This window comes from Ammospiza nelsoni, chromosome 3, assembly GCF_027579445.1.
Source record: "Ammospiza nelsoni isolate bAmmNel1 chromosome 3, bAmmNel1.pri, whole genome shotgun sequence".
Taxonomy (NCBI): domain Eukaryota; kingdom Metazoa; phylum Chordata; class Aves; order Passeriformes; family Passerellidae; genus Ammospiza; species Ammospiza nelsoni.
The window spans coordinates 4,325,986-4,341,232 of NC_080635.1; the positions used below are offsets into that span (position 1 = coordinate 4,325,986).

The 15,247-nt window shown below is 43.9% G+C and overlaps 2 protein-coding genes across 2 annotated transcripts in view; one reads left to right on the plus strand and one right to left on the minus strand.

The window, feature by feature from the left end:
• CCDC88A (coiled-coil domain containing 88A) overlaps positions 1 to 7,254 on the plus strand; it is a 63,515-nt gene extending 56,261 nt beyond the window's left edge. Inside the window, exons 28-32 of the mRNA XM_059467725.1 lie at positions 752 to 955; positions 1,244 to 1,315; positions 2,275 to 2,355; positions 3,736 to 3,992; positions 5,190 to 7,254. Of these exons, the coding sequence (XP_059323708.1) occupies positions 752 to 955; positions 1,244 to 1,315; positions 2,275 to 2,355; positions 3,736 to 3,992; positions 5,190 to 6,203 (1,628 nt within the window). The 3' untranslated portion in view covers positions 6,204 to 7,254. The remainder of the gene's footprint in view (positions 1 to 751; positions 956 to 1,243; positions 1,316 to 2,274; positions 2,356 to 3,735; positions 3,993 to 5,189) is intronic.
• Positions 7,255 to 14,068: 6,814 nt separating this feature from the next.
• LOC132071206 (prolyl-tRNA synthetase associated domain-containing protein 1-like) lies at positions 14,069 to 15,247 on the minus strand. The gene is made up of 2 exons (XM_059468624.1): positions 15,151 to 15,247; positions 14,069 to 14,595 (listed from the first exon to the last, which is right to left on the minus strand). Exons 1-2 carry the CDS (start codon positions 15,229 to 15,231, stop codon positions 14,158 to 14,160), a joined length of 519 nt encoding a protein of 172 aa, XP_059324607.1. The 5' UTR covers positions 15,232 to 15,247; the 3' UTR covers positions 14,069 to 14,157.

Sequence of the window (15,247 nt, forward strand, 5' to 3'; positions counted from 1 at the left end):
TATATTTGTATACATAGCTGTCTATATACACATGGCCCCATGTGTATATGAATTTACAGTGCACTGTGTTAACGGAAATACTTTGAAATGACACGTTTCATAAGCCTTTTGTTCAGAAGTCACTGTAATTTTATTTTTTTTTGTTTAAAGCAAGTGTAGGAGATTGTGCAAGGCTCTCTGGTGGTCTGTCACTCTGCGAGCTCGTTCATCAGTTCTCGTTGCCAGAATGCTGCATTGATTTCTTTTGTTTCGTTTTGTTTTCTAATGAGGGGTGGACAGTTTTCTCGAGTTTGGGGAAGTAAAGGTGAATATCATCAGCTGTGGTATTTTTCAGATCCTCTCTGTGTTGCTCTGTAAACCCCAGTGTGCCTGCAGTAACCTGCACTGTACAAGGATCCCGTGGCAGCGCCGGCACTCCGTTGGCTGAGCACCCGTGCCCGTTTTGTCCCCGCTCATCCATCCCATTTTCTCACGGCAAGCGGCTGGCAGAGCCTCTAACAGCACCTGGCGCATGGCGATCCCTGCCACTCCCGTTTTGAGCACCTCCCTGCGCTCAGGAGCCCCGATCCCCTCCCTCCCTCCTGCCGAGCCTGTTGCATGCGGTACCCGGGGTGTGGTTTGCTCCTGCCGGCTGCTGCTGCTGCTGCGGGCGCTTTAATGCTTAGAAAACTGTCCGACCTTTGCAATGCAAATTAACAACCCCGGCAGGTACGTTGCCCACGCTGATCATTTGCTTTCATTTGCATCCCAGCCATGAATGACCTGGTGCAGTCCATGGTCCTGGCAGGAGGACAATGGACAGGTAGTTCTGAGCATCTGGAGGGTCCTGATGATATATCCACGGGTAAAAGGAGGAAGGAATTGGGAGCTATGGCCTTCTCTACTACAGCTATCAACTTTGCCACTGTCAACTCCTCCACAGGCTTCAGATCCAAGCAGTTGCTAAATAATAAAGGTATAGGTAGAAGCTTTTTGCACCCTGATGTAATTATGTAAATATTGGTTTGAGTTAATGTTTTAAGTTTTTCAATCTTAATGATCGAATTGCAGTGCTAAGATAATGAACTGGTTTAATAACTGCAATCATAAAATGTTTCTAGGTTTTTCCTATAGAATGTTTCCTAAGTAAAAATTGATTGCTTTGAAAAATACTTTAATTTTTACCATTTTGCCAATGATAAGTATTTTAATAATCTTTCCACTTTATTTTATTTTACATCTTCCTTTATGTCTCTGTGTGTAGATACTACATCCTTTGAAGATGTAAGTCCACAAGGTATTAGTGATGATTCTAGTACAGGATCAAGAGTTCATGGTAAGATGTGAGCTTTCATTAAGTTAATTAAGGATATATGATGTGAATGTTAATGAATTTGTGAAAATACAGTGAATGGCATCATTGCAATGAGCATGCTCTCTCTGATTTTCATATCTCTCTAATGTATTGTATCATTTCTTCAGATTCTCCTTTCTCTCTTAACTACTACATCAGACAGATGTTCTGTATCTCTGGTAGAAAGTATTTGTGAAGTGCATCTGAACAGGATCAAAACATTTTCCCTTTTAGTGGGAAAATGTTTTCACTTCCATTTGGAGTTGATAGTAAATAAAGGAAGTTAGCATTTCAATCTTAAAAAATCAAGTCCTAATCTGGCCTTTCAATGTTTAGTTTTCAGTGGATCCCAAATTTGCCATGTACTATAGTTTATAAAATCATTACGTGTTCCTTCAAGCAAAGCTTTGAAGTGAAAAATAGGCTATTAATAGAAGTGGAGTTTTAACTGTACTATAAACATTTACAATGAGTACAAGCAGCAAACATTTTGGAGGCTACTAACAGTGCCTTTCCCTTGTATTGGCTTAGGAGTACAGGACTTTATCTGTGCAGATGCTCTTGCTCCTCCTGTCCGTGGCCTCCCAGCCCTGTGCAGGGTTCCCTGTCAGATCTGTTGTAAGTGCCCTGACCACAGCAGCCCCTGCATGCCCCTGTCTGATCCTGCTTCCCCTCTCAGTTTCAATTCTAAACTAGACTCTTTCTCTTTTCCTCTCCTCTGTACCTCGCCATTCCTGTAGTGCCCTTTTCCAAAGTGTCCTCTTGGACCGCCTGGAAATTCCTTCGCTTTCTGATCTGTAAGAAACCACTTTGTTCCCATGGGCATGCTCAGCCTGGGAGGTCGTGCATGATCCTCTGAGCATTCTGGCAGCAGAATGTGAAGGTGCAGTGTCCTCTGCTAAAATGTTGTTCATCATGGTGTCTCCTAATTTTCCATTCAGCTTCCAGACCAGCCAGCCTTGATAGTGGCAGGACATCCACTAGCAATAGCAATAACAATGCTTCACTCCATGAAGTCAAAGGTATGCTGGGGGTGAATTCACATCTGTGCTTCATTTCCATTCTTTTCTCTGTAAGATCATCTGTAGAGGTTCAAAAACCCCCACAACCAAAAACCTCCCACTGCACAGCCCAGCCTGTGCTTCCTTGAGTGCTTCACAACTTTCTTTCCCCAGATTAGAAGCACAGGTATTTTATGGTTTTAGTAAATATTACAAAGGTGGTGTTAGTGTTTTAAGTTACCAACCGTTTTAAATCAAACCTAACCTGGATAACATTGTTATAATAAGAAAAATAAGAATTCCCCCCCAAATTACTTTAAAAGCTTTTTAAGTTGCTCCTTTTTTTTTTTTTTTTTTTTTTTACTCCAAGCATCTCCTGCACTGCACTGCTGCTGTGAGCTGTGTGCTGTACAACTGCACAAAATGGCACATGTGATTCGTGCTAGAAGCCTTTATATTTTGGTTTTAATAGATCATTATTATTCTTGATTTTATCAGTATTCTCTAAATTTCATGTGTAAAGACCCCGACGATTTTTTGTATCTCGTGGCTTTTTTAGCTGGAGACTGTTGTACAGACTAGACTAGAGCACTGCCAGCTCAAGACTTAATTTAATATCCATGGCTTGCATCTCTTAAGTGGTGTCTGTTTGTCTGGAAATTTAGGAATGAATGCTAGCTGAATAATTCTAATAGTGTTTTTTATATCTGTTCAGTTGGTCCCTTGAAGTCTCCTTGCTCCAGTGTCTGTACAGGTTTAGGCGTTTCCACTGTAAACAATTTATCTTGGTTCAAACTTCATTTCATTTCTTAGGAGTGACATGAAGCTGGAAATACTTGATTATCCATCAGTATTTTTAAGCAATTGATAGTTCCTGACAAATAAAATGAACTGGTGTTGTGGAATTTATTTTGCATCTAACACCATGTGCTTCCTGCAGGTCCCAGTTGTAACAAACTAGGAGTAACAGCAGGAATTGTTGGAGAAGCAGCAATTCTGAGTAGTTCTTGTTGGAGAAAACATTTTATTTCTATTCACTCCTTTGTGTGTCCTTTGACATTTAATTACCCTGTGCCTCTCAGTGATGCTGAATAAGAGTGGAGATGTCTCTTTAACCTCTTGGAATATATTATTATGTAGGTGGAGGCCCAGATTATAAGCGAAAGGTAGTTTTTATTTTAAAAAAAATTGTGCCATGTTTGAAGAGCTGCAAAAGGTAAGTCAAGGAGTCAAGGGAGTGTAATTTTACAGAGTAAAAAAAAACAACTGGGCTTTTTTTAGTCTATTAAATAAAATGAATGCTAACTGAACCTGGTAACATTCCAGGTTTCAGTGGGGTTATACAGGTTTACAGCTTTTTGGTGTGTTCCTAATGGAAATACCTCCTGCCTTCCCCCAAAGCAGGTGCAGTGACCAGCCAGAGCAGGCCCCAGAGCCACAGCAGTGGGGAGTTCAGCCTGCTCCAGGAGCACGAGGCCTGGTCCAGCAGCAGCAGCAGCCCCATCCAGTACCTGAAGGGCCACACCAGGTCCAGCCCCGTGCTCCAGCACAGGACACCTGAGAGCCACAGCAAACCCCCCAAAACGGGCTCCCCTGGCAGTGAAGTGGTCACCCTGCAGCAGTTCCTGGAGGAAAGCAACAAGAGTAACTCCAGTGAGGTCAGTGGGAGAGGATTTAACTGCACAGAGCCCTGTCTATGGGCTCAGAGTTAATGCAAGGCACAGTGAGTAGAAGTCCTGAAAGATTTCTTGGAGCTGTGGGTCACACCTACACTGAGAGGTCACAGGCACTGTCTCCTGATGCACTGTCTGGTTTCTCCAGCAGGAAATGTGTGGAATTTTGCAGTTTGACCCTCTGTGGTCCCTGGGTTGGGTAGGAAGGTCAACCTGTACTGACAAAGGTGTGCAGTGCATGTGCAGAGCTTGGAGTGGATTCAGTCTTCTTCCTCCAGTCCAGCAGCAGCTGCTGTCACATCTGTCCTGTATCAAGCACAAGGAAGATGTTTGACTTCATTCCCTGAGGAGACTCCTGTCTGCTTCAGTTTCATCTTCTTAACAGTACTGGGAAACCAAAAGTGACCTTGGAGCTCACTGAAATCTGACAGGAGTAAGATGAAGGGAATGTTTTTGTGAATCAGTGACAGTTTCTAAGAAGCCTCAAATCACCTCATCTCTGCTGGAATTCCAGGTTCTGCATCCCTGGTTCTTGAGCAGATCTGTCCAAACTCCTGTAGGATATCAGCTGTAGGATAAAGCCAGCCAGTCACTGTGACTGGGGCCTCTCAGGGGTGTGGATCCAGGGTTGTCTGAGGCAGGTGACACAGATCTGGAGAAAATTCTGCATTTTTTGGTTAGATACTTAACGTGGCTCTCACTCGTGGTCTCCCTGAGAAGGATTTTTGGGTTTTAAGCACTAGATGATGCTCTTCTGGCAATATGAAATAAAAAACCCCACCTAAGTCATCAAGCCAGGTCTGCTGCTGTTCACAAATCCCAGAGCCCCTTTCATAGCCTCACAGACCCTTTCTGGATGGAAGGGTTTCAAGCTTTCCAGTCTTCTGCCAGAGCATTTCCCTAATGCCTTTAGCTTAATTCTTCCCTAGTTGTCTCGGGTACCATTTTGAAAACAACTGCAGTCTTTCTTCACTGAGTCTGAATATTATTCACCTAAACTCTTTTTTTGTAAACTGTAGAGAAGACTCCTAGGTATGTATCATAAATGTTTAATTCTGCTTTTAGAGATGAAAAATTTTTAAAAACCCAAATCTTTGTAGAATTGTTAATATATATCTACAAAAATTGCTTAAGAAAAGGTAACAATTGCAATTTAGGAAAGTCTGTTTTCTGTTTTTACAGATGAAGTCTGCAAGCGAGGAGAACCTTTTAGATGAAGTGATGAGGAGCTTGTCCGAGTCTGCGGAGCTGGCAGGGAGGGAGAAGCTGCGGAAGCAGCCGGCAGCTGGCTGTGGGATCGTGAGATCCCTGAGTGTCAGAACCACGGGGGATTTCTCAGATGGACGATCCCTCAAAGCAGAGCAGCTGGTGAGGCCCAGCCTCAGGAAGGCTGAGGATCTCTACTTCAGCAGCTCTCCCATCAAATTCGGCTCCGGCGCCCAGGGGAAGCCCCGCTCCGTGAAGGAAAAGATCCAAGCGACGGTGACCCAGCGACAATCCAGGGACTGCAACCCCTACGCCACCTTACCTCGTGCCAGCAGCGTCATTTCCACGGCAGAAGGCAGCACCCGAAGGACAAGCATCCATGATTTTTTGTCTAAGGACAGTAGGCCGCCCGTGCCCGTGGATGCAGCCCCAGCCCCGGCCGACAGGAGTGCTCCGCCCAGCTCCAGTGAGTACTCGGCTCTGCGGGTGTCCTCTCCTTGTGTGCACGGTGTGCCTGCCCGGGGGGAGCGCGGCCCGCAGGGAGAGGCGGCTCCCACGCTCACAGCGCGCCCTCTAGGAGGTAACTCTGAGCTGGCCAAGCCTTCCAGGATGGAAAGGCCAGGTGGTCGGGAGAGGACTTTGCCGAGCGCGGGCGCGTTCTGGGATAAAGCCAGTGGGGCTGGGAGTGGCAGTGCAGGGTCCTTCACTGCGCCCCAGCCCTTCCTATCCCTCAACACCGAGTTAGTCAGCAATATCAGTGGGTTACCCCCGAGATCCACCTCCAAAGCAGCTGACCAGGCAAACGTGTCAGCGTTCAGGTCAGTGCTGAGGAGCCAGGAGCAGCCTTGTGCTGCTCCAAAGGCCCAGGGTGACCCACGGGCAGCTCTGACCGGCGACCCTGTCCCTGCCCCCGGCCCCACTGAGGCCCAATCCCCGCTGCTGGTCTCAGAAGATAACCAGACCCTGTGGTATGAGTATGGCTGTGTATGAAGGAAAGCTGTATTGTTAAGTATTTATGTCTAACATGCCGTAAAGGTGTTCTCCATGTCCACTGGATGACAGAGGAAACTTCCCTCCAATGAAGGAATCATTGCTGTTTATCCGCGGGGTGGTTGCTCCCTGTGGACTCTGTGGCATGTTTGAATGTGGAATTGTAACCCCACCAAAGTCTGCATGAACCATTAATTGCACTGTGTATATTTTGCATGCCTTTATAATACAAGCTCTATTTTTATTTGTCATGCATTGCAAATATTTTGGTGTTTTCCTGTTGGTTACTGCTGCATGTTAAAGCGAGCGCATGCCCGGGACGGCGCAGGGAGCAGCATTCCTGGCACAAGGACAGCACTGGCAGGGGAGCTCGAGCTCTCAGGGCTCTCAGTAATACACTGATTATCTACCTAGAGGGAAAAAAACCTTTTTGTTCTTCTTTCAAAAATGAGGTATTAATGGAAAGAAGCATTTGGAGATATCTCAGTGTCTTCTTAGCCTTTTCATTTATGCTGTGTCATGGCATAAATGCACAAGGAACAAGTGCCCAGTAATCCAAATAATTCAGTGCCTCTAGTTTGCACAGTAGATATTAATTACTGTCCATACTAAGTAATAAACACACAAGGCCATTCATAATCCTGAACAGAAATGAGAATTCTTACAAAGAGGTGATAAATAGTTGCATGATACACAGCACTTGTCATGAAAAAATGACCTTTTCCACCTTTTCCCTTTGGTCTGCTTTGTCTTTCCAGTTGTGGGTACAGTTGTGGTGAAGTGTTTGGTTTTATCAGGGGTCAAATAACAGGCTCCTAGTGATGCATAGGAATAAAAAACTGTCTTGAGTATGGTGGAAATTCATTTTTTCTTGTCAATGGCAGTACCACTGATGTAATAGAAAACAAATGGTGTAACAAAATAACAGAAAATGTTAAATTAATGCAGTTGAATAAAAGAAAAAATAACAAAGTTGCTTGCAAGGTTATGGGAGGATATGAATACTTCAGCAAATAACTCCTTAAATTCCAGATGAGCAGCTAAAGAGAAATGTTGAAAAGTAATTAGTTAATGTGCCACTGGCTCTGCACATGCTTGGAACTTGTCAATGGTAAATTCAAAGAGAGTTTAAAATTGTATCAGATTTGAGCTATAATTACACTAGGATTTGGACATGAGCACTTCTTTGCAAGAGGACATTGTTTATGGCAGTTACAAAAAATTGGAATGACAGTATAGCTAGAGGAAAAATAATTAAAATTGAAAATATATATTGAAAACAAGTGTCACATTCTGTTTTGTACAATTGCATTTATTCTGCCAGTAGTTTTGTGGCAGTCACAGAACCACTGTGTGGGCTGAACTTTTAATTCCTTAGTGCTTAGTTAGGGAGGGGCAGTGAATCCATAGCTCCCAAGGAAGAGCAGCAGATATCCCATGTGGGAGTCTGGAAGGGCTCTGTTTTGTGTGGGATGGGAAGCCCTGCAGTTCAGGAACAAGGGGAGGGTACTGAATGTGTGTGGAAAATAAAATGGTGTTTGGAGGATGTGGCACAGTCCTTCCCCAGGTCTGCACCACTTGTTGTTATTGGGCTGATAAAGCTCTCACTTCTCCCAGCACTGGGCACAGTCAGTTATTGCTGTGTTCCCTCTGGAACTATCTCAGCAGCAAAAGAATGAGAAATCTGAGCTATATAATCTCAATTTCACACATGTTTACTCTCACAGAGCAAGACCAGTGTTCTAGTCTTGGGTTATGCCATTTTACTTCAGTTCATCTGTAGTTGTGTTGGGATTAGGTTGGAGGTGGGGAGCACCAGCATCCCAAGTGATGTGTGCACAAGGTATTTTGCAAGTTGTTTAAAGAATTGCAATCCTAGAGAGCCCTTAATGCAAACTCATCCTGAGCTGCCAGGCTCTGGCTTTTCTTCCCTGTGCCCTGCAGAGCCACTGCTCAGAAGAAGGTGTGCAGCTGCTTTAGGTCAGCTCTGGCTGCAGAAGCCTCAGGTGTGCTGTTGCCTCCTGCTCTTGCTTAGGTTCTTAGACAGTCACACCTACAAAAACTCCCAGTATTGTCCTCAGCTTCCCTCTGAAACCCCAAGGGCTTTGGAATGGCCAGGCAGGAGTGTCCTGGAGCACCAGTGTCTGCAGTCTGCTGGAGCTGGAGACTAACCTTGTCCAGCTCAAGGCACTCTGCTCTGATTTGTAAATTTGCAAGGAATTGCATTTCAGTTCTGAGGATAATAACTTGTTTTGTTCCACTGAGTTCAGCAGCAGCAGAATGATCTGCAAGAGAGTGTTTAATGGCTCTGAATAATGTCTTATCAACATTTGTTTGTTACATATGAAAAAAAGAAAATGTTGTCATGGACAGAAGGATCTTTTTTCTCCTTCGCTTTTTGGATGTTTGTGGATGTCTGTCTCTGTTCAAGTAGTGGAAGGTTCCATGGAATTCTTTCCATTCCCAATCCCTGCTGCTCCTCAGCCCCATGTGCATGGCAGGATGGAGCCCTTGCTCATTCCTTGTTCCTGCTGCCTTGGGCAGTGCTGAGTTAGGGCTTTGCATGATACTGATAAACACTAAATGTGTGGCTGCTGCCCAGAAAGGTTTTGTTGTTCAGCTCAGCCATTTGCTCACAGTTGAGGTTTGCCTGGCTCAGGGTTTGCTTGATGCTTTGCTTTCAGTGACTGGTGAGTTCAGATCTGCATTTTGCATGTTTGAGCTGTTGCATGCAAAGACAGTTTTGTGGTTGTGGAGCTGAATGTGAACGTTCCTGTCGGTGTGCAGCAGGTCAAAACACAGTGAAAGAAGTTCTCTGCTAGGGCCAGTCAGCTGTGATTGCACCTCATTATTGCTTTTTATCTCCATTCATGCAGAAATGTAGGGTTGGTGTAGCTAAAGGTGACATGTATCTGACTGTGGCTTTAGGAATAACACCTGGCTGCTGTAAGTGCTGAGATGAATGTCAGTGAGTGTAGCTGAGCAGGCACTGACAGTTTCTTCTGTCCCTCTCCTCTGTCCTTTCCTCCTAAAAACAACCAGGAAGTGTTCATGTATCCTTTTGCTCTCCTAATGAGTAGAATGTGTTTTAATGCATGAGGGTTTTTTTCATGTCCTGATAAACACAATGAATAACCTGAAATGCTTTTCTCTGCAGATGTGGAAGCTATCCCAGAAAGCAGAAATTCAAAAAGCAGGTCTAGGGAGCAACAAAGCTCCTAATTCTATTACCCACTACCTGAGCTGTGGGCCAAGTGGTGAGTTTCCTGCCCAGCCTGTAAATGAGATGAATTTCATTTACAACAAACTAACAGCATTCCATCCCAGCCCCAGAGCACATTGCATTAACCAGATGTAAATCCCGCTTGCTTCCCTGGCTTCTCTCGCGCTCACCCGTTAGCCTGGGGCCTGTGGCTCTCCAGAGCTTCTTCCAGAGACAGGAAACCTCGTCCTGCTCAGTCTTTTGCCTGTAAAAATGACATTTAGTTTTAGCTTTCCAATCTCCTGAAGAAGAAAGTTCAAAGAAATCCCATTAAGAAGTAATACTGAAGTCAGTTTTTTAGACAGGGACAGGTAAATCTGAAGGAAGCATTGAACAAAACTCAGAGTATTCAGTACCCCACGGAATCTGTCTTGTTATAAAGCTTGGTTTTGGTGTTCTGTCCTCTTCTTGACTTCCCTGAGCCCCTTTGGTGCATGCTGTTAGTGCTGTTAGTGACTGAACTCTGTGTTGTGCCTCTACACTTGAAGCTTTTTCTTACACTCTTTTCTCTTTCTGCCTTTCGACTGAACACAGAGAGAAAAGTGTCCTTCAGTATCTCAGTGTGAAGCCTTTATATCTGAAGTAACAAGACAGCGACTGTAGGAATCATTAATAAAAAATTAAGGGAATTTTTTACATTCTTCGTGACTAGAGCAGGCAAGAAATAAAAACCTACCTACCTACCTTCCTTCCTTCCTTGAATCAAGGAGCTCTACTGGAGTCTACTGCCGAAAATGTGTAGATGGTCTTAGGAATTATTGCACATTGCACTGTTAAGATCTACTGAATAAAGGACAGTTCTCATCTCCCTAAGGACCAAGGATTTTAAGGTCTCAAGAATTACTCCAGGGGAAAAAATAAAAAAAAAAAAAAAAAAAAAACAAAACTTCTTTCATCTTCTGTTTTTGAAATTAGCCACTGATTTGCTTAAGCTTCTGCTAATAATTAGCCAAACCCCCCCAAAGCTAGCAGTTTCTATTTACGTCTGTAAATCTAAAGGAAATGCTGTAGAATTTTGTTGAAATGGACTGTATATACAGATACAAAAACCTCACAGCTACTGGCACTTCACTGCCTTATTTGGTTAGCATAATCTGCATGAAATTGCTCTTAAGAAAGTTTATGCTGATTTTTGTTGCATACTGCAAGAGAAGAATTTGTTTACATCCATGCAAAAGCTTGGTAACTAACAGAAGTGCGAGTCATGGGATAATGGTATTATAGAGACATTGTTTGTCCTTTGTGTTTTTCACATTCCCCAGTTACTCTGCATATGTATGTTCAGATGTTTCTGACAGGAAATTGTCGGGTATGGTTTTTTCTATAACTTTTATTTTAATACAAGGCTGTTTTCCACAAATGCCATTTCCAGGAAAAGACTGTCTTACATTGTTTGTGTATTGACTTTTTTTTTTTTTTTTTTACTGTTTGTCTTCTGACATGAGCTGATTGTGGCTTAGGAGGTTTCTTGATGGCAAAAAGAAATGTAAATAATATCATATGCATTTTACATTCAGTTCCCTCTAAGGTTATCTTTTACTAGATACATTTTGTTCATTATTGATTTATATTAAAGTCAACAAACATTATTGGTACATTTGGTGGTCGCATATATTTGTCTGGAAAGATTTGCAGCGAGCTCAGAGGAAGATGATGGGAACTGAGACCCAAAACGAGTTCTTCTATTTTATTAAAGCCAGTAAGCACATTCCTGTTCCTCATGTAAAGGGCTGAGTTCCCTGTGTCACCTCCGAGTGTCCAGCAGGAGGTGCACAATGTCACCTGCAGCTTCCTCAGAAGGTGAGCCCACTGCTGAAGGCAGTTCAACACATTCAGAAGCTTGAAATCGTCTCACAAAGGGGAAGAAAGAGGCATGCACAATAAGCTTTAGAAGGGGAGATTTTCTGTTTGTTTTCTTGAAAATGAGTTTCTTCTCAAATTTTCTTTGGGATAAAATGGGCTAAAAGATCTGTACTAAGGGCATAGCGGGTATGGCAGACAATTCAAAGGCCATAAAGATCAGGAAGATCTCTCTTCACTCTGAATGACTGTGGGTTCAAGCTTATTTCAGGACCTGGGTTCTCCTCACTCTCTGCTGACAGAGGACTGAGCAGCTCAAACCCCCAGCCAGAACCATTTCTCACATTACTGTTACAGAACCATGCAGGGCTTGACCCAGGAGATGGAAACTGCAGTGCCAAATGCTGCCAGGATCCCAGCTGGGTGCCTGTGTCTGGGGACTGTCACTGCTTTGGCACACACTGCTGTGTGTGGAGCACTGCTGGGCAGTGTCAGTGCCCTCAGCACAGCTGGATGTGCCCTTTCCATCACACAGGGATCCCCTCCTGCTCCACTGGCCAGCTCAGCTCTTCTCAAGCTGCTGCTTTTGCTTTGCTTTGCTTTGCAGAGAAGTTCCCTGGCACTGGAGCAGTCAGGTGGCTCTCTGTGCTCTGCCAGTTCCCCTTTCCTTCTTCCTTTCTTCACCTTCCCACTCTGTGCCCTTAAAGGGAAATACAAAAAACCAAATTTAACCTGGGAGCAGTTTCAGTTCCTGCTGCTCCCAATGCCAGGGATGCCAACCCCAGCACTGCCAGTTCCAGGTCACAGAGGAGGTTCTTATGCCATACAATGTGTGTGTTCTATTTACTTTTCTGATAGTCTCTGAGGATTTAGTAACATTCCCAGCACCTATTGTTATTATCATTATTTCTAAATTTGTCCAGGACATGATGCAGCCTAACAAAGGGAGCTCATGTGTGATTTTTAGGGGTAGCTGATGATGTATATGTAAATAATGCTTTGATATTAATAAAACTGCCTTAAAGGAATGTACCGAGGTGTGAATCAGAACTTAAAAAGCTCTTATTTAAAACTGTAATTTCCTTTACATATTGATTTTTTTAATGTTTGCCATTGTATACATTTATTAATGATGTTATTAAAATGCCAAACCAAATAATTTTTATTCTTATTTTGTGTGTGTATATTTATACACACTTTTTTTCTGGAAACTGATGTTACTGGAAGGGTATTGGTGTCGTGGTGATGTGTGCAGTGAGTATTTCTTCTGGAAGGAAACTGATAAAACTGTAGCAGAATTTTTCTGGACCATGTGTAGTTTGTTCTGTGTGATTTGTGTAGAGCTGGGTAGCTTTTAACTGTACACTATTTTGATACTATTAAAAAAAAAAGAGAGATTTCGTAAGTAAATACAAAAATAAATCATTCTAGATTTGCCAGGTGTAGTATTTGAAGCCTGGTAGATATTTTTGCTGAGATCAGTCTCAGGATCCCTTCTGAGGATGAAGTTAGTCACACTTTAGGCAGTGCAGATTCCAGGATTGTGCACATCCTTCAAAAAATTTGTCACATTTAAAACATTCCAGATTTTAAAACCTTGGTAAGTCAAATCTAATACTCTTTTTTTTTTAAGTGATAAGGGATTTAGGGGTACCACAATAAAAAAAAACTTTAAGGGGGAGGGAGAGTGAATGGCAGAGAGAGAGCAAGGTAAATACTACATTTAAAGACACGTCCTAATGTATCAATGTGGAGTTAATTTAGTTGTGTATTTGTCAGTCCAGAGCTCATTCATCTACCCAGTATTCCTAAATACCAGATGTTCCCTTCAGTCTGTAAAATCTCATGGATCTGGACATCTCTCTAGTGCTCTTCCTACAGCTGCAGCATTTTTGGTCACTTCTTTCCTACTGGACATGATGCCAGGATAGATGGGGTCAGTTTGTGTGTCAGAGATGGAGAACTGGAACTGCTGCATGGTGAAGGGTTCTGTCACTCAGATCTCCAAGAAAGGTGCCAGATCCTTCCAGATGAAGGAAACGTGGTAAGGCTGTGAGTGAAGGAACTTGCCTTACTGTAGATGATGATTTTTCCTACTCAGTTAATAGTAATTGTTCATTCAACCAAGATCACAAATGCTTTTCCATGTATTTAATTTGTGCTCCTGTGGTTCTGGTTTCAGTTCATGCTGATGCTCTTGCCCTGGAGGCTTTGTTTGTACTGACATTTTCCTTGGGCTGCATCCTAAAGCCTTCACCCCCATCACCCTCAGATTCCATCCCTCACTCACTGCTCCCCTGGCTTTGGGTTTTGGGGGTGCTCATTGCCAGGGGATGTTTACTGGACTTGAGGGAGTTTCTGCTGCTTCTGTCTTCAGCACACCATGATTGAACAATGACAATCAAATGCTTTTCCAGTGTAGGTGAGTTGGTTTTTTTTTAGGTAAAAAGAATAAAAAGAAAGCAATGTGTAGTAGGGCATAAATGGGGACAGGGACAGTCACTCTGTCCTGGGGGTATTGACAGGTCCTGCAACTTGGAATTTGTTCTTTCCTTGTGATGTCAAGTTTAAACCTTCAAGGCCAGTCCTATGCCTGGGAAATTCTAGTTTTATCCATTTACTGATAAAGACTATAGTAGTATTTAAATAATGCCTTTTCTACTTACTAGCTACTTAGTGGTAGATTGCCAAATGTCTTTTTAAGAACATTGTTAACCTTCTAATAACTGAAAGGCAGTATTTTTTCTCACCAGATTATACATGACAAACTTACATAACTGAAACAAATGAAAAAGGAGTAAGCCATTTTTTCAAGTTTTATTTGTAATGAGATTTTTCACCAGTTTTGCTCTACAAAAATCTATTGAGTAGCAGTAGAAAAATGAACTTCCTCTACTTAATGTCTTCATCGAAGTGTACGATGATGGGCTCGTGGCCTGTTGATCTCACAAACTTCAGGAAGTCGTCGGGGCTTAAGCCCATGGTTGCAGAATTTGTCATTGGATGGAAATACACCTTTTCATGGCCCCCTTGGAGCAGGGCAGCGTCCAGCACCAGCCTCACATCTCCCTGGTCGCAGAAGAGGGCGAGCGGTGTGGCACAGCCCTGACCCACTCGCAGCTTGTCCAGCATGGCGTTCTCGTCAGCAAACCTGAGGTTTCCGCTTCCAACACCCAGTTTTTTACCCAGTTCGTTCAGATTGACCTGCCTGTCATGCAGGACGGTCACCAGCCAGAACCCTTTCTTCTTTTTGTCTTTAAGAAACAGGTTTTTACTGTGAGCTCCTTTCATGTGTTGGACGTGGGGCATCATTTCCTCAACAGTGAACACCTGGGAAACGGCAGCAGTGCGGTGTCAGACTCTGTATCCCATTAGTCGTGTGCTGGCAGGTATCTTTTGTTAAATATTTAGAAAATGCTGAATGTTCTACTCGGCCTAAAAGCTGTACCCTTTTATGAAGGAATTTTAACAGAACACGAATAAAATGTGACGAGCTGCTCCGGCACACTTTCAGAATCGTTTCTGTCTCGTGTGTGCAGCAATGCCTCGCTCTGAAGGCAGCGCTGGGAGCGCTCCCGTTTGCGGCTCCACACACGTGGAATGACGTGGCTTGTAACTGGGAGCGAGCAGAAGTTTGGAAAGCATCTTGGATGCCGCCGACTTCAGAGAAAAGAAGTGGGCGAGCCGCCCCTCAGACTACGGGGATAAGGGGGTGGATCTAGAGGCAGAGACAAAGCGACCAAAAAATGTTCCCAACCATTGTGCCAGGCCCTGCGAGAACTTCCTCAGTGATACCTCTGCTAAAACCGCGGAGGCAGGACCGCATCCCGCCCTGTCCCGCCGGGAAGGCAGGGTTTATTGCCAGGTTTTCAGGAGGTTCCGTACCTGGGGGTGCTCGGCGGTGACGGTGGCGATGCCCAGGTCCCGCAGCCGCCGCTCCAGCGCCTCCCGCAGCTCGGCCGCCATCGCGCTCCGGGCCCGC